Source organism: Achroia grisella, unplaced genomic scaffold (genome assembly GCF_030625045.1).
Source record: "Achroia grisella isolate CSIRO2021 unplaced genomic scaffold, CSIRO_AGI_Agris_v1 utg856, whole genome shotgun sequence".
In the NCBI taxonomy this organism is placed as follows: domain Eukaryota; kingdom Metazoa; phylum Arthropoda; class Insecta; order Lepidoptera; family Pyralidae; genus Achroia; species Achroia grisella.
Genome location: NW_026713045.1, coordinates 1,599,048 through 1,624,921, shown reverse-complemented (window position 1 = coordinate 1,624,921; position 25,874 = coordinate 1,599,048). Strand labels below are relative to the sequence as shown.

Genomic DNA, 25,874 nt, shown 5'->3' with positions numbered 1-25,874 from the left:
TTTACAATAAGAGACGCCATCAATACTATTCCATCGAAAAATTACTTTTGAGTATATATATTTAAAGAAAATTTTAGATTTATAAAAAAATGGAGGTGATAACCATTCAGTTATCATATTCTGAGAAATTATTGCGTCATTTTCAGACTTAAAATGTAAACTACAAAGATACTGATAGTGTAAGTCCACCTTAGGTATGTTGAATTGAATTAAGAGTACACTTTATAAACTTTGTTATCTAGAAATCATCAGACAACGGCGCATCGTATTGTAAATGAGCCAAGATAACGAGTAGGTAATAATGACTACATATGATTACAATACTAGATTTGCTTAATTTATGGCATTTATTTGTGATCAAATCTTACACAATACTAAATAATCACAAGGTTTCCATCACCTAACTACGTGCAAGTACAAGATACGAGTAGGTAATTAATATAATTGTATATTCACGATAAGTATGTATTGACAAAGTGCTAGAGGTAGCAAATTAAAAATAAGTAAATACGCAGGCTGTGAAAACTAATAATATAAATATTCGATGTAACATATTTTGTAACCTAAAGTAAATTAACAAAATAAATGTCCAATACACAGCCCGGATCGTTTAACATTTCATTCTGCATAAATGAATTTCTGAACAAATAATGTCTGGAATGGCTGAATTGTACATTAATTTCATGAATATACATACATAGATACACATGTTTAATATATTGGTGAACAGTTGTTTCTTGAATAACTAGTTTACTTTTAGCTTGTTTATTGATTAGATAACTAATTCTAAAAGTCGTTATACCCTTTTGTTTAACACATATTTTTCAGCGAGTATATATATATATATACATGCATAATTTATAATATATTTTGAGTGAAAGTTACATACCCAGTGAATGAATTTCCTATAGTGAAATCATATTAAATTAACTCAAATTTCTTAAATTAATTTCGTCTTTGAGAACAGTACAACGGCGCATGTGACAAGATACGTATTATTGTATAATAAATTTTGGAAGCAGTATTCCACTTGTATTGTCAAGGTATGCTACATGTTTTATAATGTATCAAATAGACAATTAAAAAATGAAAAAGTAAGCAAACAAAATAACAAATCCAGTAGGCAATAAAATATTGATTTTGTAATTAACTGTAACAAAATTAGCTATACTTATGTTGTGCTAAGCTAATTATTTCTGGTTGTTTATACTGAACATTTTCCTCTATTGAAGAGGATGATCACAATCTATTAATATTTTAACTTTATAATCGGTCCGATATAATATGTTGTTGTAAGTTCGTCTTAATTATTCGTGACAATTCTGTATTATCTATTACTTACACACTTTAACATTTAATTAATATATTCAAATTCACAGTGACACTGAAAATCAACAAAATAAATAAAACAGACATAAAATCTTTTGTGCATAAACTTTGATCATAACATTAAAGTTAGTATTGTTGTAAAATAAATTAATGTATACATATAGTCCCCTAAGTTCTATACGAAAGTTATATATATATAAATGGGTTAGACAAATACATTATTCACTGTTTATAATGTACCATACATTACATTTTATGTAATAAAGTGTTGTTTCATTTCAGCAAAGAAAGTTACTTGCTATTTTATTTCTATAGAAATGCTTATTCCATTATACGATGCCAGGCGGTTCAAGTAAAAAAAATAATAATCACAATATTCAATAACATTTCATAGTCTAATTACACCCTAAATAACGTAGGGATAGAAACCAATGGCACTCGGTACTCGCCGACTGTGTTAGTCAGCGAGTAACGAGTGCCATTGGTGATCTGGCCTGAAGGTAGATAGATACACCGTGGTCTTTAGAGACTGAATAATTATTTTGTAGGAATTTCATTTGCCTACATAATAAATTTAAAACATTTGAAATATTTTTCTATAACTATGTACGATAATTTTATGATATTACTAATGTTTTCGTCTTTAGCAACAATTGCTTAGACTTTATCCAGATGCCTTATTCAGTGGGTAGGACGCATAGGCACCGACTGTGAGGCGAGACGCTGTTGTGAATGAGTAACACTCACTCTGAAGAAAGCTTTCCAATGAAGTTCATTAAATTTCCATGCATATTTATAAAAAAAAATTACCTTAAATGGACTTTCGTTAGAATTCATGGGACTTATGTACAACTAAATCCTATAAAAATTACACAAAATATGTTATACTAAAACCACTTAACAAAGAAAATAGTATAGAACAGAATGTAAACTTGCATTTATCTTAAATGATATGCCACTAATTTATTTGATATTATTTTAATACATCTAAATAACTTAATAAATGATCAAATATCAGGTCAGACATCGGAGGGAGATAGAATATAATACAATTTCTAGAATGAACATAACAAAATGTAGAGGCAGATTAAATTCACATGTGAGCATATTCATTAATACTAATATTAAAACATCATTTTATATAATATACCTATTAGATAATTTAGAATACCATTAATAAAATAAATAATAATTATCAAACTTATAGAGATAATAAACCACAGAGAGATATAGAGAGACTGCAAGAGAGATAGACAATAAATATCTATATTATTACAATTTTAATTATTATACAATGGGACAAACATCTTAGAAAACTACATTATAATAAGCATGGCAATTATAGAAAACATTTGATCACTCTAATGACTTGTAAAATACTTAGGTTTCTACTATCGGGAGTTTTGAAATCTTATCATAGTTTAATTTGTGCCTTTATAGTTGCAGCGACAAGTAAAACATTGCCATATCAGTAATCAGCAAATCAAGCTTGAAAAATAATATTTAACTACTGGAAGGATGGTATTGATAATTGACTAAACACTTTTAATATTTAAAGTTAAGTACCTATCGGATCGGAAGCCGCACTCATGAAACAAACAAATCTATTAGGGATATGACATTCAGTATTAAAATTTGATTATTTAATTATTAAACAAATTCAAATTACACAAATCAAAACACAATTAACACATACATTAAAAATCTAATTTATATCGAATAACAAAAGAGAAAAAATATCATTTGTGAAAAGAAATACGATTACTAATTAATCGATTTTTTATATAGAATAGAAAAATCGATTATTGTAAAAGTAACCATTTTCAATACTTCTTCATTTCCTTACGCATATAAGAATAAAAAAGCTTAGAAACCTTTAAAAGAAATATACTAAGACTTCTAATAAATCAATGATTTCGTTATGCATTTTGTAAAAAATATAGAATGGTTCAGATCCAATTTGTGCTAATTAGTAATGTTTTACGCGTTACTAGACTCCAGTTCTACTCCGCTGACTGTGGTGCTTAAATTGCCATTGACTAATATGTCCTGCAGAGGTTGTCCCAACACGCTGGATAACGAGTCGCTTAGTTTGTAGTAATTGGTTTCGAGTGCCTCGTGATACGATACTTGATCCGAACTGATGAGTTTTGCGTTCAGTTGGAGTGCTGAGTGACATATCGTTAGGAACTCCCTAGAAAAAAATATTTACATTACAATCTAATATTATATTAGAACATTAATTAGGATTGGTTGCAAAGGACTAAACACAGGCGCTGAGTATTTTGTGTTGTTGTACATTTATAGGTGGGATGCCTGTTACACGCGTCTTCGGCTTCTTTTTTTGATACTGAAGTAAGCATATGCCATCCTCGTTCACAAAATGCTAACAATCTTTTTGGTTTTTGAAATAGTCTCCGAATAATAATTTTTCATACGTTATATGTGTCGTGCACGGATAGCGATCAGTTACAATTATAACAATGACGTCGTTGGCCTAGCCGCTATACTATACACTGTCTTATTAACGATGGTAGCGGGTTCCATTCCTGGCTCGGTGCAAAATTTTATTCAAAAATTTGTATGCATAAGTATGATTGTTTGTGTTGGTCCGAGTATTTTCATTTATTTACAAAAAATATATTTAAGTATTTATATCAGTTGTCTAGTACCTATAACACAACCTCTGCTTAGCCTGATAGGGCTTACGTGTCGCGAGGTAGATTTTAGGGTTATTATTATTACTAATTACAAGATCAGTAAAAAGGTTTACTTACTTGAATGTAGTTTTTAATTTCTCGACTGATTCGTCCGGATACATCGGTGCTAGCGTTGGATCCAAAAACGCATTAGCATATGCGAGAGGACCGGCGTTGACTTGCACGCATACACTGCCTTGCAGCCTGTATATCAACAGTTATATTATTTTTAGTTGATGATTTTGAAGAGACGTTGTGATCTTATGGCACCTGACATGTATAGTATCTTGACCCACATAATTATCAGACAACATTTATGACATAATCTTAAGATGATAGAAATTTCTTAATACAACTAGTGTGAGGTACATAAATAATGGCAACTTCACCGTTTATCATGAGGTCTCGTAAATTTTAAAAAAATAAGCTTTATTTGATAGAGAAAACATGAAATTTATTTATCTTGGTTTGAAATTCGCGCTAAAACACTATGTCACGTGACATTTCCGAGCTATGACGTCATATTTCAATAAACGAAACAAGACTAATACGGCGCTCTAACTGTTTTGAGTGATAAGTATACAGATTTTATTGGAATTGTGAAAGTGACAAGCTACAAAACGTATGCGGTGCTTATGTGTAAATGTTCCAACTGATTGTTTCCGTTCCTAAATGCCCAAAACGTCGAAAGCAATGGTTACAATTGGCACGCCGAGAGAGAGAGAGAGAGGGAGAGCCAAGTCAGACCTTAGGCTACAGTATATTATCCTAAGTTATAAGAAGAAATTATATTTTATATTGTTATAAATACATTTCAGGGCAGACCATTGAACTTGGCACCCATTTAGATCTCACTTCTTTTGTCGTTGAAGTTAACAATCAAGGCATATATCACAATATTGAACTCGGCTATCATTTCACATTTATGTTTTTGATGGGTTATGATTACAGTACACCGTTAAACCCTAATGTTGGGCGATTAATCGGTCAGTCTAATAAAGAAATACTTGTACAGATAGTACAGTAGGACCGTTCTTTTTATACAGAAATAAGTATATATGCCTTTGATACAATATATCTTCTCGTGAACAGTGACTACTACGGCGAACCCATCAAGAAATATTTTATAATAGTTCTTTTATATAAAAAATAAATTATAAATTAATTTAATTCTAATGACCTAATGAATGAATTTAATTCTAGTCACCAAATCACATTTAAATATTTAATTGATATAAACCAATACACGGTTAATTGCGCCGATATAAGAGATTAGTAATGTTAAGTACCTTAACTGCAGTTTCTTGATATCCGGTGACTTTGCGTTGACAATCTCTGCCAGTTCAACCACCTGGCTCTCCATCTCTGCTACGGCGACCTCTATCGGACTTTTCTCTTCAACTTGCGTATCAATTACAGATATTCGGCGCTTCACATACGGGAACCAATTTTCAGCTGCAACATATGGAAATTCGTGAAAATAAGGCTAAGCAAAAATTAACATGCGCATTGTTGAATGTAATGTTACGCTGAACAATGCTCTCATCATAATGAAATTATTCAAATATATTAATAATATATAACAAAAAGATATTTCGTATTTTTATACCAGAACTTAATTTGATTGTAGTCTACTTTTCATAACTTGTTTATTCACATAAGTATGCTTTATCTTTGAAACGAACGATCGAAAAACGATCTTCAATAATTTGAAATAAAATTAGCATTTTGATAATTATTTTAAATTTTCTAATTAGTGTATTCGTATACATTTGTTTAATTCCGCTACCCGTAGCAATGTGAGACCACAAATATTCAGTGCGAAAACCTCAACACCACTACCGGAAGCGACCTTCCCCTTTAGTGATAAAATTCCGAGAATTTATTGGATCTACACCTATACTGCGACACATGTTTCGCCTCTAAACGGCAATGAAGAGAGTTTGAATATAGTTTGGAAGCCTAGTGTTGATTAGAAGTTAATTCTACGGGATTCACTAATCGTCCGATCATAATGCTTCCAGTTGCCGTCAGGTTTCCGTGTTTGGTTGGTGTCAGGTTCACTCAATGTTTGTGCCGTCAAACATACCAATTGTAGCGGAATTAAATAAATATATTACATAACGAAATGGACTATCGTGAAATAACAACAAATTTGAGAAAAAATATTTAAATTCTCTACTATAACATAAATAATAGTTATTATTGATATACTTTCTGTACTAATTTAAATATTATATACTGCTACTTTACCTGTGAGGTGCGTGAGCCTCAATCTCTGATGATGAACTGGTCCCCGGGCGGCTCCATCACTGGTGAAGGGCGTTTCAAACACGAATCTACGAACATTGTGTACGCGTTCAAATAATCCCTCGCCACTGGAACTTGTGGCTGTCACGCCTTCAGGCGCTGGTCGTACCCATGTTACTTGAATATACGCTAGTTTGCTATCCAGGTCGTCACGGTTTACCTGCAAATTTGTTTTAGTTTAGTCTCCAATAATAGTAGCTTAACTGCATGTTTGTTCATTCAACATTGTAGCTCTCACAGAATAAAAATCACTAACGTACTAAACTAACTAATATATATAGAAATAAAAAATATATATAATTACAATAATAATACAGTAGTAACAATAAACAGCCTTATTGCTAAATAGTGATTTCTTTCAGAAATTGCTTGTTTTATTAAGTGGTAATGTTAAATTAATATTGAGTTCCTTAAATACACAGATTGGTGAATAAAATAAAATAGATCTAACATGATGCTTTATATGATGACGATATTACTATATCATCATCATATAGACAGACACAATGTCAAAGTAGAAAGATGTAGTTGTACCTAGAAGGAGATTTAAATTGATCTAACATGCTAGCAGATTGCACGTGGTTTGACCACTTGCAATTCGCTTAGGAAGGAAACTTAAGAACTTGTGGAGATTTAAATTGATCTAACATGCTAGCAGATTGCACGTGGTTTGACCACTTGCAATTCGCTTAGGAAGGAAACTTAAGAACTTGTGTAAGTGTGAGAGCAGTTAAAAAAAAACAAGAAATTTGTAAGGTATCTGAGAGGTAAGTGAGAAGTCACTTGTCGGAATTTGTTTTACTTGCTCTTCGCGGATAGTCCGTAAGGAACTGAGTTTAAATTTACCTTACTATAAAATAGTATATGGTGATTATATAGGACTGATATTTTGTTACCTTTAAAAATTATCGAAGTCTATAATGATGCAAGATATCTAGGATACGAGATACATTCGTATGTATGATTTAAAAATAAGTTATTAGAAATATTAGCGGTAAAAATAATATAAATTTCTCAAGATACATGAATAATTTAATATTAATTTTGTCATCATAAATCGGCTTTTCCGTTGGAATAGACAGAGCCGTCAGTGTACAGACAAGACGTCAGTACTCTAATTCGTAAATTAATAACCAATAATAGTTACGACAGAGTGGTAACGACTCACGCCACCAGGCAGCATTGCATCAATATGTTAAATAAATTGATGGTTAGGTCAATTTAGAAGACGAACTTCTAAAACAGCTGTCTATTGTGAATTATTAAATGTTTAGATTTATTGGCTCCGTAACCATATGTATGTATTCGTGTAATCGTGTACACAAAGAATTCAGCAATAAAAAAGTTCGTGAGAAATATATAAATTATATGCATATATTTTTCACAAATATAAATTATGATATATATTGATTACCGTGTTCCTTTTTTCTTTAATGTAGTACCACAATCAATATACCTTCTGGACTGTCACCTCGGACGGGAGAGATAGAGGCATCGTCAACTTTCAACATCGTGATAGTAACATTTGATATGCTATTTCGATAGGTACATTTCTATCCAGGGAGATATCGAGCCTAACACTGTGTCTCAGATTAATTTAATCCTGACATTATCCTCGTTAGAGTCAGGCAGAAATTTAAATTGTGCTCAGTTTTTTATTGTCCAAATTTATCCTTACGCATCTAAGTAGTGGTATTGACTAGGTAAATGACTAGCTCAACAAAAATGCAGTAAAATATATAAGCCACTAATTAGACTATTTTTCTTTTGACAGGAATGAAATAGCATATGCTCACTCACTCTGTTATTCCTAATTGAATTTAAAAATGAATCTGCATTTTTGTAAACATGTATAAGCTCATTTGAAAAGAATTCTTTGTCAGTTCTTAGCTCGAATGCACTACGAAATAAAGGTAGATTAGATATATTATAGGAGTCTGTCATAGATCTACAAGTATAGAGATTTTTTTATTTTGTGATCACTCACCGGCGCTGAATCCATAATCATCTTCACGAACCCCACACCGAACTTCTGTTCATAGAAGTTTTGTAGTTTCTCAGATATTTCACTTAGTGACGTCAGCTTGGGTTCCTTATAGATAAATTCCACGCCTTCTTCATCTTCTCCAAAATGTGCTTTCCCAAAAAACGCAACTCTATAGAATCTACCGAGGAGTCGTTTCCCAGAATGTGTAACTTCGATAACTTTGGCATATGCTTTCGTCAGATGTTGATAGCATCCTAATAATGCTTGGTAGTCCTTCTTCCGTTCGTAGATAGGAATAATGAGCCGATAGAGAGGACCAAGAAGTTCATAGCGCTCTGCTTTATCCACATACTCTGTACATATCATTAGTTGATCTAGAAGAGCTTGCTCGTTGTAGTGGACATCCACCATACCTGACACAAAATATACTTTTATAAACAACATGCAAATTTGATTAGATTAATGATGGATTGAAATATTACTATTCAACATTTTTTATTATTATTCATTTTGAAACACCATTATTTAGTTTTTTTTTTATATCAGGACAATGCACACAATGCCATTTAGTCCCAAATAAGGTAAAGCTTATGTTAAACAACTGATACAAATACATAGATATAAATTTTTTTCATAAATACATACATATTACAAATAGGAAACACCCAGACCGATACAAACAATCATACTTATGAATATAAATGTCTGTGCCATGCGAGGAATAGAACACGCGATCATCGGAAGTAAGGCTGTGTGCTAAACCACTAGACCACCGCTAGGCCGAATTTTCCAGATAATCAGAGTCATGAAATCCATACTTGAAATATATATACTTTTTTTGTGTTATTGAAATGGCAAACAAATGGTGATGACCATGACATCATTAGCATCCTGATCGTATTTGGTAACCGTTACGTATCAGCATCACGGACATCACGTCATAAATGTTAAAGATTATCGGTTTGTCTATCTGTTTGTTACCTCAACAACTTAACTTTTAAACGTCTAAACATTATTAATGAGACGTAAAGAGCGATTGTATCACAAGAATAGTGACGAGTACAGGCTATCTTTTATCTAAAAAAAAAGAAGACGAAATCACGGGAGTAGCTGGTTCTATAATGTATCAATATTTTGGTTACCTATTAAATAAGTTTGCATGTAGGTTCGTAACTTATATTACACATATATAATTTAATTCATAAATATCAGTAATTTGAGACAGAGAATAGGCTGCCTGAAGAGCAACTTATTACTCTTTTAAATACTGTATGTTCATGAAAAGTAGTCCTTATTGAAATTATAGAATTAATTATACCTTACTAGGTAAAAGTAAATAACATACACCTTTATCTTTATAGCAGATAAAAGTATTATTACTTGGCCATGATATTTACGAGTACATACTATAATAATTAAATAAATTTATGTATCACATGCCATACACAATATAGACTAATATATAATATGCTAGTGGACTACACCCTTGCCTGGGCGTTTAAAACATTTCAATGTGGAATGATGTGCATTTCAAACAGTGAAAGTATTTTTAAATCAGTTATATTTTTTTTTGTATTTATCCAATACAAACATACAAATAATCAAATCTTTCTTCTTTATACTATTAGTATAGATAAACGTAATACATAAACGTGTAGTCTTTAAGATTATACTGCGCGTACGACCCGCGGACTGATTCAGACCCTCCTGTATGATTATTCTATGTATCTCTATATAAATGAAACTGAGGCTCTGCAGTCGAAATCAGTTCGCGAACGCGCGTACCGTCGAATACAGACGGCTGTTGAGTGTGAGTTTTAGAAAAAAAAAGTAAAAAATGCGAAGGTTAATTGTTTCATTAGTAATAGTCGTAGCAACATGGGGCGAAGATGCCACTTTGGGGCGGGTCGTGGAACCTAGCAACAGCCTGGACCGCAATGACGGCTTGGGTGATACCGAATTGATACTAGCTTTTGTGGTACGTTTCTGTTACGATCAATTTCGCTATTGAGGCGGCAATCACGCCCGACACTCGTGATCTGCTTCCTGATGAATTGCGGATCGACCATTTAACAAGGATCGCAGGTCAATCATGCGTAAAGTGTACCTTTATGTTTGAAATGTGATCATTTATCAGTCACACATTGTGACGATTTTCATCATTATATCAAAGAATGAATTGGATTTGCTTTTGATTAAAATGTAAAAGTTTTATTAAAATGAGGTACTTACTGACTAAGTAGTAGTCTATTCCCTAAATGATTGCACAGATAAACCTTACTGATTAATTATTCACATAGACAAATAAAAATTATGTTAATAGATTTATTAACATAATTTTTATATTTGAAGAAAGTGAGACTGATATTTTTCATCTCCGCAGATAGATATTTTCCAAAAGTATATCCAGCAGAGTCAAGTAAAAACATAAATGGCAAATTTATACGGCATTTGAATAAATATATTTTTAACACTTGAACTTGATCTTATATATTCACTATACATATTATAATATCAATTAACAGGTATTCCGTCATGGCGATCGAACACCCGATTTAGAAGAAATGGCACTTTATTCACACGGCGATAACTACAAGGATGTATTCTTCCCTTATGGAATGAAAGCCCTGACGAATGTGAGTTACTACAATAGCAGAGCAAAATAGTGAAAACAACGAATTCGTAGTTATGATTGTCAGGTACATAATGAACTTAGTTACGGTCTGGAACATGAAGGTATAAATCTGATTGCAATTTCAATTGCTACATAATGACCATCACGATTTAAATTTAGAAATTTACCGATAATTTCAATAAGGGCAGTATTTTTTACGATTACTATTTTTAGAAAAATAACATATACTGTTTCTTATTCAAGAACTTCTACTAACTTTCATGTTTCATAATACGAAAGGTTCTAGAGTTAATGAATCATACCAAACTATGGAATTACAACTTATTTTGTTGGTATTTGTGAAACTGCTTTTGATATGGAAGATTGACCACTACTAGCTGAGATTTTAAAACTTCCCCTATTAGCTATGGGTCTCGGACTTATGTTAAATTCAAATCTACGTTAATGTGGCGATACGTGTCCCGCTTCTAGAAGAGAACGCCAAATGGTCTTAATATGTTACATACATATTAAGACCATTTGGCGTTTAGCAGTTTAACTGATTAGCAGTGTTCATTCATTTGACACATTTTGAAAATATAGAGAGCGTTCTGGAGTTTCCACTCTCAGTCTCATTACTCACACGTGATGTTAATGGTAATAAATCAGGCACCTAATTTAAATTTAGTAGATATTGCATAATTTATCAAACAATTAAAAAGTAATTTAGTCACATTTGTTCTATAATTGTTAAGAATATGGAAATGCGTGTATACGCATTTCCATATTCTTATCTGTATAGATATCTTAGTGATTTTTCTCATTAATACTTTATAAATTATTTCTAATAGAAAGGCAAACAACGCGGCTATCTTATAGGGGAATATCTACGAAGACGTTACGATGGACTAATTTCACGGATTTACCTTCCTGATGAAATAATGATTCGGACTACAGAGTACGCTCGTACAAAGATGACTGCGCTGACCGCACTGACAGCAATGTATCCGCCTTTACCTGCGCAGCGATGGAATCCCGCGTTGGATTGGCAACCAATACCATATGACACTCTGGGCGCATCGGTAGACGATGTAAGTTCAATGTAAAAACGCATAAGGGGTGTATTTATTAATAGACAACAAATTACTTTAGCACAATAACTTTGCCATTTCTATACACTAAAGATGATTTTCATATTTTAAGGAAGGCGGATAATGATATTAGTACAACAATTTTGTTTCTCTTATATAATCGTAGAGCATCCTCCTTTTATAATAAAGATAAATAGCCTTAACGAAAAATAAAAAAAAAGTTAATGATAAATATATTTTTATATAAATCTTTAATTAATTTGCAGTTGTTATATTGGTATTACTGTCCACGTTATTTATGGCTAAGAAATCAAGTTTATAATTTTCCTGAAGTGAAGAAATGGCTCAAACCTTATCAGAAGCTATTCACCTACTTGACAGAAAATGCAGGAAGAAACATAACTACGCCAGAGGATGTGTTCTTTATAGATAATCTATTTCAAGCCTTGGTATGGGTTATTGCTAGTTTTTTTAAAGTTAAGCTATATATATATGTGCTGTTTTTTGTATGTTGGATATATTTATAAATGATAATTATTTACTGAACATATAAAATTAATGTTTGTACGAATTTTTAGGAAAATGTTGGCATAAAAACTCCAAAATGGGCGCAAGATGTGATGCCAGAAATAAAAGAAATGACTAAAATTGAATATGCTATAGAATTTTATAATACCGAATTGACCAAGTTAGCTACTGGTAATATATATTAAGATTATTTACTAGCTATTTCTCGTGGCATTGACCGTGCAGAACCAGTTATTATCTTCGATTTATGGCTTTGCAGGAGACGGTTTAGTTCACACAAACGCTTACATAGGAATATATGGACACTTTTAATTTTTAATAATTTAATTTATTCATCATTTCGAGTTGACTTTGACGTGTTTTGAAAAGCAGCCCAACCGTGTTTTATTCGACTGCTGACCTCGGTCTTATCCCATCTGATAAGCTGTTCTATGTATTCAATTATAACTTGAACTTACATGTTCGAGATGAAATTCATATTGTTTAGATTTTGTTTTATTATACAGTAGCAGCTGGAAAATGATCTTTATATTTTAGTAGTATTACTTAAAAGATAGTAGAGCTTTTTTTCGTCTATGCACACATAATGTACATAGAAAATAGTCAGAAAAATAGAATCAATTTCATACTTATGAATAAAAATGTTCACATCGTTGGACAAATCAACCTAAAACCCTCAGGTGACATGTTAAACTGAGGTCGTAAAATAAATATTATTAACTATCATGCAGGGGTCCTAATGGCTGATATATTGAATGCGACGAATGCTGCTATTGAAGGTAACATGGAACAATATAAGTTACGTCTGTACTCCGGCCACGAAAATAATGTTGCGGCGATAATGGCTGCAGTCAACGTGTTCACGCCCCATCAACCAAATTACGGTGCAACCTTCTCTTTAGAATTGAGAAAACACCGTTCAACGGGACAATATGGGATTGCGGTAAACCTTTTAAATTCATTTTCATTTCCCCTTTACCAACTACTTCAGTTTGTTTGTTAGATTAATTGGAAATAATGGAGATATGTTAATTTAAAGATCGTGTAATTCAGGGTTTTTAATATACATATTATTTATGACATGTAAATTACATTACAGAGACATGTTTAATCGCCTGATATTTCTTTTGTAAAAATTGCAGTTGTTTCTACAGATGTTATTAATATTTTAAACTAACTAACTTTAAAACTTTATTATGTGTGTTATTATACCGGAGGACTAAGATATCACGCATCTTGCCCTGTAATTTCAATGCCTTATCTCACCATTCAACCGAAATACATTTTAAAAAGTATGGTGTTTGGCGACCAAAACAGCTGAGTCTGCGGTACCTACGCAGATGACTTTTACAAAGTTTATCTCTGGACATGTCTGAATATTTGTTACTCTTTCACGCAACAACAACGGGGCGGATTCAAATGAAATTTTATACACGGATAGATCATAATTTAAGTACATACATAAGATACTTTTCAATAGAATTTTTGCGAGCAACAGTGATAAAATAAGCTCTAGAATGAGTTCGTTTTTCAAAAATATTGATACTAGAATAAGCTTATTTATGCTTTGTTTCTTTCTTTATATATATATAAAGAAAGAAACAAAACCACTCAGTGCTATTTTAATCAACATATATATAAATAATACACTGATACTGGTATTTCAATATTATTGGTACGAAATCGCGGGCTCAGCCAATTTACACAATAAGTCACAAATATCCCACATACAATGGTCCTGACTGAAATAAACAACTTATAATATTGAATTAATATTTTATTTTTCTAGGCTGTATACGCTAAAGATGCTGGTGGTCCGGAAGCTGTACTACCCATAGCTGGTTGCGGTGGTTCAACATTGTGTGATTATGAGACTTTCGTCAACCTCACATCAGGTGTTGTGTGGAATTTTAAAGAATATGAAGCACAGTGTGTCGTACTAGGGCAGTAAAACTAGTCATATAACGAAATAATCCAACATTTTTATTAATATGATTATTTCATAGAAGATAGTGAGTGACGAATCAAGTGGCTGTGACATTAGTTGAAATTGTTTGATTGCTATTTAGTTATGGAATTACACTATTAAAATTATAGCGGTTAATTGTTTCTGTTTTTCCCACTTCTGTGTAAAGCGATATGATAATCATTAACTCAGGTTCTTTTATTAAATATATGGTTTTACCTATCAATAAGCGGTTTTAAGGTAACAATTTATAAGCAAATAAATAAAACTTTTAACTCATGTGATTAAAATTTTATGATCAAGAGTCATATGTTCAATTCTAGCATTGTTACAAGAAAATTAAATTTACTGATGTTGTAAAACTGAGAAAAGAGAAACATGTAAAAAGATAAAAAAAAACTAATTATCAAAATCAGTCAAATTTTGGTGAGGATATCATAATACTATAACAATAAGTATGTGTGACGATGACGACGAGAATGACGACTTAGTATAACTATATAAGTAGTACCAATACCAAAATCCAAGAGAAATCGTAATAAAAAAAATCACTGTCTATATAGACATTCTTGTAATATATATTTTTTAGGAATATTTTTGTTTTATATGCAAGCACTTAAAAGAGAATGTAATTATCTTATACCTATACTTCAAACGTAGCAAATATTTGTTGAATGTTAAATAGGATTATCATAGTGTGATTGCTATGGCAATATATGAATTGTGTTACACTTACTATTCTCTTACATTTTATGACGAAAATAGTTACATTTTGATAAGATATAATATTAGACAAGGCGCTTCATTAACCATAACCGATCCTCAAGATTACATCGTGATCAGGACGTAGCAGAATATAGTTTTTTAATAAATATAAAAAATGGTGTACTCAGTTAGCATTTGTATTCAGTAAGTTATATAATACTTTCTAACGTTACCTCTTTCTAACTAGTAATTTAAAAATCAGCACAAAGGTACAGATATTTTTTTGTTTTTTTACAACATACTACATATACTATAATTGTTACCATTATATATAACAAAAACAGTAGCTCTAAATCAAGTTGCAAGAGTCATGCTTCTACATAAATACACCTAGAAGATACCTTCGAGCTGATATATACTGCAAAATGTTGTCTGCCTGGATACCTCAGTTTTACATTTATTTGAGCCGTCAAACACTTTGATTTATAAATTGTATTTCGGTTTAAGGCAGTAAAATTACAGGATATATACATAAGCTCAGTAGCGTAGCGTAAGGGGTGCAGAGGTAGCTATATCCCGTGGCGGCATGTATGGTATGAAACGAGACTGTCCTTTTTTAATAATTGTTTAAAACTAATGTCTATAATTAAGTAAAAAATAGTAATATTCAAATCTGGTTAAGATCAGAATTTTATAATATTTTATATAGAATTAAAATAGAGCGTCAAATATGTGGTAGGTCCGAGGTTGAGAAAACTACGTTACGCCAATGTATAAACTGCTGAAAGTGGTAACGGTCCTCTATGGACTTTTCTAATATTATGTTAAAGAAGGTACTATCTGTTCCGTTTTTACGGTTTATGATTATAGTTTCGTTCACTTTACTGCCATAGACCAAACCAAATCGCTGCATGAATTACTAAAAGGAAACCGAGAATTCCAATGGAGCATTGTTTTTATGGAGATGAGAGTCCATAAAAGATAAGATCTTTTTTACTCTTAAGTTTTTGGTAAGATAACTAATTGTTATATATATATTTATGTACCTTTCGATATTCATTCATATCAATGAATACAGTTCCATTTTGATTACCCACTACACATCATTTACAAAATGAGTGAATGCCGACAATGCCAGAACTTCCCCATTGAGACTGACATCGCAAGGGCGTTACACACGAGATGAACTACCCATATAAATAGCATCGAATGATGCGGGTGCGCATATATTGGGTACCTCTATCAATTCAGCAAACTTTAGACGTGCTAGTTCTATATAAAATGTTCGTTGCCATTTGGGAATAGGAATGGAAATCGCGTGCATCTATATAGTTGACACGCTCTCATATCGTACCACAATCGATTGGATGAAGTCAGTCATCTGAGTCAGGTCACAGCGACCGTGAAATCGTCAAGCGTCCCGTATGGACCTCAGTAGGACCTCGCTTCGCGCGCTGTGCACTTCCTGCCCGACATTATAGTATATACCTACAAAAGTGGGTACGGTGGTGGCATTGTTTGTTAGTGCGTACAAATGAGAAGTACCTAAATTGTAATAAATATGCAATAAAACAACCGTCCTGAAGACGAATTGGGATAGGATCAATATGTAGAGCTGCCGACACGAAGAAGGAAAATGTGAGTGATGTTAACAATATTAGAGGTATATTGTACATCTATTTATTTACAAGGTCTTTTAAATTCGTATTAGCGACACTACGCCAAATAATAAATCTTTCTTCGGTAACTGAGACATCTTTTTTAGTAATTAGGTATCCACACGTGGCTTAAAATAGATGGTTATAAATCATAAAATTAATATTTTATTTTTCATTGAAATTATACCTTCACTCGAGAAAGGGTTGCCAGGTAAATTTTGAAGTATATTAAAGTTTCAGTGGTAACATATTTATTATTACAGCCAGGCTGTCTTATAAAATGGAATGAAATTTTTAACATACTGAGACATAGCTGACAAAATCAGTCTAGTGCTACCCCTGTATTTGTACTATATTTTCTGATCATAAGATCTACGTATATCTAAATTGTAAATATTATATTCTATTTTTGAAATATGAAGTAGTATATTTTAATTTAACCCAAATGATTGTGAGGATTATCATATATCATAAAATATTATCTGTATCATAAAATCACTGTATCGATGTGCTATATTAGGCTAACTGCAAGTACTTTTAAAAAGAGTAAACAGATCTGTCTAGATAGTATAGTACTGCACAAACTCATGTTTTGAATCAGATAACATTCGTAGCCATTACTAGTAGTTATGGTTACTTATTTCTGAAGATCGTGCTCAGTGCCGTACCTTGGGAGAGGTATCTGTCCAACAGTGGACTGTAGTATGGTGATGATGATAGTAATATTAAGGTAACTAAGTAAGGATGCATGCGTGTGCGCAGGAAAGAGGGCGGTCGCGAGGAGGAGTCGACCAACGCGACGGAAGCGGCACCGGGCCCGGGCGTGCGCACCGAACACACCTGTTGCTGCCTCGGCGTGTTAGTGGGCGTCTCGCTCATTGCCGGTTTGCATCCGTTATATTATCTTCATTAACATGTCTGATATCACTGTTTATTTTTTTCGGACTACTCTAATACTGTTGGCCGCAACATCAGCTGCAATGCTGTTGGACGATAGGTGGCGAGTGCAGATGGCATTCCAAACCCGTGGTAGTACTTATGAAGAAGCTGAAGACCAACACCCGCCTGACTGACTGAGTTCGGAGGCATGATATCTTAGTAAACCCACAAATAGTGCTCTGGACATCACATGTTTACGCGATGTCCATGTTGCAGTCATTGATATAGGCGAAGGTTACCATTTACCATCAGGTTTTTTATCATTCCAGTTACATAAAAAAATACAAAAAAGTTCTAAATAAATAAGCCTATCAGAGCTTCTGTATTGCTATTCCCATGAAGCTGCAAAACCTGCATTATAACGTAATAGTCAAATTCTCAATAGTGCCAATGTGGGAGAGATTCTGCTTCTATGCCACACCAATTCAATTAAAAATTCGCTGATGCCGTTGTTTACACAGTAGAGTAACGCAATGTAATATACAGAGTGAAGTCAAGTGAATGTCAATTATAATGGACAGAACGAGAGTTAATAGATGCTGAAACTAATGGAGTTGAAACACGTGTTCCATTATGCATTAGTTTAGGATAGTTTTTATGAACGATGAAAGTTGGCTATCCTGGCTAATTGACTTAGAAACTCCGAGCTGGACCTCAAAAAACAACCCTGTTTTGAGGTCCCTCTTGGGTGTCGTCCTGACAGTATTAAATAACTAACAACTGGTACATTTATTACCATAATGATTTTCATTATTATAACATTCATTTGTTTTTATTATACAGCCCTCGTAGCAGTGATACTGATGAAGGATAGCACAATCGAAGTTACAGTGTTACGACAAGTACACGTGGTAAGTTCTATAGTCTGTACATTAGGAATATAATATATATAATATATTTATATAATTAATTATTCTCTCGTCTCATCTGCGAAGGAGCCAATTATTGAACTCGGATACTATAGCCCCATCCGTGAAAGTCCCGTAATTGGTCTCACAGATGAAGAGTTTATGTCATTTTGCCAGCTAACAGTTTAGAGATTAAAATTTACCAGAGGTAGACTGTAAAAGCCGTTCGTCGTTTTTTCCCACAGTCTTACCTATTTAAGCCAAGTAGCTTAATTCGTAAGCAGCGTTTCTATTGTATGGTGCGATTAAGCAGTGAAATTATTACATAATAAGAGGCTAAACATCTTAGTCCTGTGGAATAGTAACGCATGAGTGGTATCTTGTTTATGTATACAGATGAAACAACTTGTAACCACTATTAGTGTATTGCTACTAAATATAATAACTACAATAAAATAATAATTTTACTGACATTAGATTTAAAATAAATTACTAACAAATGGGCCACTGATGCCATAATAAACATATTTATCATTATCATATAAACCGTCAGGTGAGCCATCAGCTTGTTTGCCATTCCAATTACTAAAAGAGATTATAAAAATATATTCGAAAATTGTAAAGATAATGTCAGTCGTTTTGTTTTTATTCTCATAGTTAATGTCCCATGGAGAACGCACACCTAGCGAGCTCGAGCTAGCCATGCTTGGAGCACCTCCACCTGAACATGTTTTCGCTCCCTATGGTGCTGGAGCTATGACAAACGTAAGGCCCATTTAAATATATATAATAATATTTTCTAATTATTATATTACGGCGAAAAGTATATATGTTCTTATTAAATCTCTAGAACTATCAGTTATTTGAATAAACCTTATTGCAATTGTTAGTCCAATTATAGACTATTTTGACAATCTTATGTAATGACCTAACAAAAAGATGAATTCCAATTAAACGCGGAGTGAAAAAATAATACCATGAATGATACAATCTGATGTGGTAGATATCATATTTTATAAATTGAATAGTAGATAAAATCATAGCTAGTATATATGTAGATATAACATATCGATAGGGACATAACCGCGAGTCGCGATAGACTGGTAACAATGATCACAGGGCGCTGCATTGTTAGCTATTTACGGATGCAAGGAAGTCCTTCCCTATTACGTACTGTACCACTCACAGGGTGATTAACGCGTAGTGGTCCTGTCGACCACAGATTACTTAAAAGAAACTCTGATAAAAAAAAATCATATACTACAGGACGTCACAGGTATTGCGATTGCTATGCTATTTTTAAAACTTATAAAAATATCATTACCGCTTTAAAATTGATAATAAGGATGGATACCACAGATAGGTTGCAGTTTACAGATACCTCATTTAATTTACTCTACAAATGATACTACATATTCGACTTCAATAGAATGCTAATACCACATGGATTTTCTCATATATTATACGACAATAGATGTTTTATTGGTTTCTAAATTCTATGAATGTAAAGTCCAAGTAATAAAATTGCATTAGTAATATATACACATCATGGGAATGAGAGCCCTGGTTTTTAACAATAGCCTTTTAGCGTAGTTCCTCGGTTCATCAAATTAAGTTTCCGGTAGCCGTAACAAATCATTCGTTTTGTATTATGAATACCCACAACATGTCAAACAGCGCGTTTGTATATATGTATAGTATGTTCTTGCACATTTTTGTTAGGCGTTAGTGCCTGACATTGAATCATATTCACATATCCAATACTTATTTATTACATACGTACTACCTAACCATAGGTTTCAAGTTTGAACGGCTGAACGGATCTTAATAAACTTTAACATGAATATAGTTTGTATGACGTGCATTGAGGCCATTCATCTCAAAACAGCATACGAAGTCAATTAATTGCTGTGTGTTCATATAAAAAATTGATTATTCAAATAAAAGTAAAAGCCAGAACTTGTTTGCTTGTCATGTATTGATATCATCAATTCCGGTACAAGGATATTAAACTTGGTTTCCGCAACAAATTGCGCGACACTCTAATTTATAGATGTCATTGATAAGGTATATGATTTGGTACAACATTGTACATAGGTGAGTAAAGTTGAGGGATCTTGACAAATGACTTTATATCAAAGTCTACTTCCCGGTCCGCACTCGGGGGGAGATTCCTGAAGGTCGCTAAACGAGGTGCCGTGAGACGCAGATAGCCGCCGTCAGCCGCTAATAATGATTTATTGCCTGTCGCGTCGCGCGTCACCGAACTAATAGAAGTAAATAGAAAAGCATTGTAAGGGGAAACAAAACTTCATGTCGACAACATCTGACCTCTTTAATATTTGTAATAAAACCATTGTCCGTGTTGTATTTTAGTTTTTTATTGGTTACTATGGGCTCAGGTCTATAATATCAATGGAATACAATTACAAATAGCCGTAGCCACTTGACGTGTGACAATTATGAAGTGTGTTGAAATATCTTATTAAGATAGAAGAAATCATGAGACGATAAATAATAAAAAAAATTACAATGTTTTTAATTCCTAAATTATATTTTATAATTATAATCTCTCGAAAACACCTTAACGTCCACGTTAACTAGGCGATCATATGCAAAATCTATTCCTACAGATTTTGCATATGATCTCATAGTTTTAGGGCAGGGATTTAGTACAAACATATGAGGGATCAAGTGCTTTATGTATTTTGAGTGGATTCATTGTCGTGGATTAAATATAAATAAATTATATCAAAGTCTTGATATAATACATATCAGTATTTTTAAATATTACAAGAGTGTTCTCGATCTAGTCCTCAATAAAAGATTCTCAATTCGACTTCGATTCGATAACATTATTGGAACTGAAAATATTGAATTTTGTTGTACGTTAATCTATCACGATTTATAATATTTTTAAATGTATGGAGTGAATATATTCATAGTAAGTACAAACTTTTTTTTAATTTGCAGGAAGGGAAGATGTTGACATTCGAAATGGGCGCATTACTTAGGAAGAGATATAATGATTTTCTAGGACCTTATTACAATCCTGGTAACAATTAAAACACTTTTTGCCGGCAGTAACTATAGAAAAAGCTATTTATACTTGTTATTTTGTATTTTGAAATATGAGAGGAAATTAATTAAAAGTGTACTCAATATTAGGCTGTATAGAAAACCATTTTGGCTAAAAAGTATTAGCCAAAATGTTAAAATTCTAAGTAAAAGTCATCTTATACATTTAATGTGTATTGATATATTTATGTAAAGTCAAGATTTTCTAAATACGTTATTCTGGTATAAGACAACAGATTACATCTATTTTTATCTGTATCCTTTGGTGAATACCCATACATATGTATATGTACCTTCAGGTATATATTTGGTACTAACATGTTATTACCGCTATTTATTTCTTATAACAGGGAATAGTATAGTAATAGCGTCTGACACAGGACTTAGCAAGATGACAGCCTTATTGATATCTGCGGGTCTTTGGCCACCGCCGGCTGAGCAGATTTGGAATGAAACCGTTCTGTGGCAACCAGTGCCTTATACTTATCCACATCCGGATCAGGACTATGTGAGTTTTTTTTAACTTTCTTGTAATTAAATAAGTTACTTAACGAATCAACGAAAACGAAAACTTGTGTAAAACTTATTAATGTTTGTGTATGTATCAGTTGTCTAGTACCCATTGTGTGAATTGTCCAGGATGTTTTATTATTAAATCTATGACTGTACTAATTTAATTCTCAAAAAATATGCCAACACTATTACGCCTAAATGTCTCAATTTGTTTGATAGTAGGTTATTGTTAGACGATCTTTGCTATCTATGCCAACTCAAAATTCTAATTCAGACATTCAACAATCAAATTCTTGCACCTATTATAATCAGTAGATAGCACATAATATATACAAATACAATTTCAATCACAGCTTTTATATGAAGAGAACTGTCCTCGATACAAACAAGAGAAGGAGAGAATACTAAAGGCGTTTACGGAAGAAGGTTTTTTGGTGCCGTATCGGGATTTCTTCCACAAGATAGCTCAGCTGACTGGGACGAACTTTAGTACACCTCAGGAAGCGTACTACCTAAACAACTTATTTCTGATACAGGTAATGTCCGACTTACATAAATGATAATATTTATAAAAACTATGATTTATTTATTATATTTATTATTTCTGGGTCAAGTTGATCACACAGTTCAGTCTATATATACGAAAAAATTGCAAAAATAAATCTTGATTTACTTCACATAAAGTTTGGTTTTTAGGCCTTTTTATAAAATACAAAGTGTCCTCACAGTAAAAAAAAAGTACGTAATATTTCATAATTGGCTAAAGTATTTATAAAAAAATATATTTAAGTATTTCTATTAGTTGTCTATTATATAAGACAAGCTCCGCTTAGCTTGGGACTTGGCTCTGTGTGAATTATCCTGGGTTATTATTATTATTAAACTGGTATACAACTAGCAAAGTAAGCTATTTCGCTAAGAAAGTAAAATTCTCGTACATTTGATAATATCTGCTACATGGCATGTAACACAATATAATAATATACTGTAATTTCTAGATGTTATGGTTATGCAAATTCAAATTAATCATTGACGTCAATCATGTTGTATTTTTCAGGACGATATTAAAGTAGCTAATCCGAAATGGGCAAAACACGTGAAACGAAAACTGATGGACGTGGCTAGACTGGAGTATTCGATGATGTTTCATAACAACCTTTTAAGGAAACTCAGTGGTGGTAAACTTCACATTTTATGTACAGCTTAAATATTGTTAGTTATTTTTTCCTAAAATGAACCAAATAATATACGGTTCATTTTAGGAAAAAATAACTAACAATATTTAAGCTGTACATAAAATTTGGATAAATATACACTTATGTTACGAATGTTGGTAAAACTGTTAAAAATTCGTGTTTAAAATGGGCTAGAAGTCGCATATACATAACATTACATTCGTCTCATAATAATTGCGAAACTTACAAGGTGACGTAATTATTATTACAGCTGTATTATACTGTGACGAAAGGACGGATCCAAAACATGCTTGTTATATATACATTTTTCATTTATGAATGCATTACAAAATAAAGTCACCTGATTGGGCAAGCTAGTAGAATCTGATCCGAGACAGATTTTAGAGCTATATGATATTGATGTAAGATGCTATGTAGGTACATGTACATATTACAAAGAACGACGTTTTCCGTTACATTGGTTAGAAGTAATATCACGACAATCTATGTGATAAAATTCTATTACAAATTTATAAAAAATAGAATAATAAAACTTTATCACATATACTCGTTTTAGATGTAATAATTAATCAATCTGAGAGATCGCAGCATGTTCGTAACCTACCTAGCTCCAAAAAAAAAACAAAGAATCTCTGCATATGCTATATATTAGTATATAGATATAAAACCTTGCAATGCATTTGTCGCAGGAAGTCTACTTCAGCAGATAATAAAAGAAGCCGTAACTAACACTAAGGATGCATCGAGCCCGCGTGTCATAGTGCGTACAGGGACGCCGGTGTCAGTTGCAGCGTTGTTATCTGCATGCGTTGCCCCGCCCCCACGTTTGCCTGATCCTGGCGCCGCATTACTGTTTGAGTTGCACGAAAGGTTACCTTCTCCTCAAGGCAACAAAGATCATACTACATTGACTGATGGACAGCGGTTCGGATTTAAGGTAAATATTTAGAAATTAAAAATGAAATACATACATTCTCGATTAATAGAAGTAAAATTTGGGTCACTTTCAATAACCAAATTGAAGAGTATTTAATTTTGGAAAGTTATTTTACAAATCTAAAATAAAGTTTGAGTGAGCTCAACTAAATTATAAACTGGCAATTTCAGATATATTACTGGGATGATGATTCTGCTGAACCTCGACTGATGGAGGTTCCTGGCTGTAATGCTTTCTGCCCCTTAGAAACATTAGAGGAGCTGACAAAATATATAGTTTCCAATGATTATAAAAAAGACTGTGCACTAATGCCTGCCGTGTAGCTTAGATTGATTTGTAAACGTAGTTTAGTGATGTTTAAACGAATGGATTAAGGCTGTGGTTAATTAAAAGTGAAATATGGAGTGATTGAAATTAAGTGTGTAGTTATAATTCATGTTTGCTAACTTACCCTCGTCAATTTTGAGGCCGGCTTCATCTGGCGGTATGTTTTTAGATAACTCGCCGAATTCGTTGGCACCCCATGACTGCGTGCCTCGTAGTTTTAAATATTCGGCTATCAGTGCCGCTATGTGTAGTTGGCAACACATGGCCTGTAAAAATGTAATAAAAAAATGAATATCGAAATGATTTTATTATTAACCTGTAACCCGCGGCTTTATACGCCTGGAGATTTTATTAAAATAAAAGTAGTCTATGTTACTTCTTATAACATTAACTATTCGTAAGTGTATGCTCATAAGTTTCTCTCAGTCTAGTAGCCGTATCAGATCAGTAAGAACAAACAGACGACAGACAAACAATTTTAATTAATATTTTGATATTGGTAACGTATATATTTTCACATGCATTCAGTAAAGAATTTGTTAATTTAAAATTATAAACAGACACTTCAAAATTTATTTGTATAGATTGATCCTATGCTAGACTGTAAAGTTCATTGGAAGTACCTACCATTAAAAAACAGTTTGTCCATTACATTTCAGTACATTCTCAAGGATAGTATATAAAATAAACGAATTTTTCATCGTTTATATACAAATCACGATTTTATTGCAATCAACAAAAAGTTTAATCTTCCTATAACTATAATGTAACTCCTACAAGCATCAACTCTATCATTAAAGTTAGTTTTGAGTACATCATTATTAATTTTTAAACTAAGGTGTATTAAATTACGAAATTACCTCATCGTGGTCACCCTGCCTCGCGTTGTGGTCGGCGAGGGTCGCGAGCCACGCGTGTCGTAGTCGCGGCGTCGCACGACATGACGCCGCTAATGCGTGCTGCAACTCCGCCAAATGCACGCCACCTTCAAATTTGTTTATGGTAATTATAATAATAATAGTGTGTGTCTGTGCTCCATAAAGCGTAAGAACCAGCAAAAGCTGAGAATATAAGACAATAGTGAAAATAATAATAGATATTGCTACATAATCTTCAATCAACACACACAGAAAAAAAACTAAATATACT

General features: G+C 32.6%; 3 protein-coding genes across 3 annotated transcripts in view; 2 read left to right on the top strand and 1 right to left on the bottom strand.

The window, feature by feature from the left end:
• Nucleotides 1–1,055: 1,055 nt before the first annotated feature.
• LOC131852722 (dedicator of cytokinesis protein 9) overlaps nt 1,056–25,874 on the bottom strand; it is a 48,305-nt gene continuing 23,486 nt past the window's right edge. Inside the window, exons 28-34 of the mRNA XM_059203449.1 lie at nt 25,586–25,710; nt 24,850–24,991; nt 8,326–8,738; nt 6,282–6,498; nt 5,318–5,483; nt 4,107–4,232; nt 1,056–3,523 (exon numbers count right to left, since the gene is read on the bottom strand). Of these exons, the coding sequence (XP_059059432.1) occupies nt 3,310–3,523; nt 4,107–4,232; nt 5,318–5,483; nt 6,282–6,498; nt 8,326–8,738; nt 24,850–24,991; nt 25,586–25,710 (1,403 nt within the window). The 3' untranslated portion in view covers nt 1,056–3,309. The remainder of the gene's footprint in view (nt 3,524–4,106; nt 4,233–5,317; nt 5,484–6,281; nt 6,499–8,325; nt 8,739–24,849; nt 24,992–25,585; nt 25,711–25,874) is intronic.
• On the top strand, nt 10,142–14,581 carry LOC131852721 (venom acid phosphatase Acph-1-like). The gene is made up of 7 exons (XM_059203448.1): nt 10,142–10,303; nt 10,851–10,961; nt 11,791–12,030; nt 12,297–12,479; nt 12,609–12,729; nt 13,290–13,501; nt 14,348–14,581. Exons 1-7 carry the CDS (start codon nt 10,163–10,165, stop codon nt 14,507–14,509), a joined length of 1,170 nt encoding a protein of 389 aa, XP_059059431.1. The 5' UTR covers nt 10,142–10,162; the 3' UTR covers nt 14,510–14,581.
• Nucleotides 16,664–24,843, top strand: LOC131852720 (venom acid phosphatase Acph-1-like). Its single transcript, XM_059203446.1, has 10 exons — nt 16,664–16,867; nt 17,650–17,771; nt 18,610–18,677; nt 19,332–19,439; nt 21,648–21,729; nt 22,103–22,260; nt 22,619–22,801; nt 23,323–23,443; nt 24,151–24,398; nt 24,569–24,843. Coding segments are annotated over exons 1-10 (1,245 nt in total). The 5' UTR covers nt 16,664–16,865; the 3' UTR covers nt 24,722–24,843.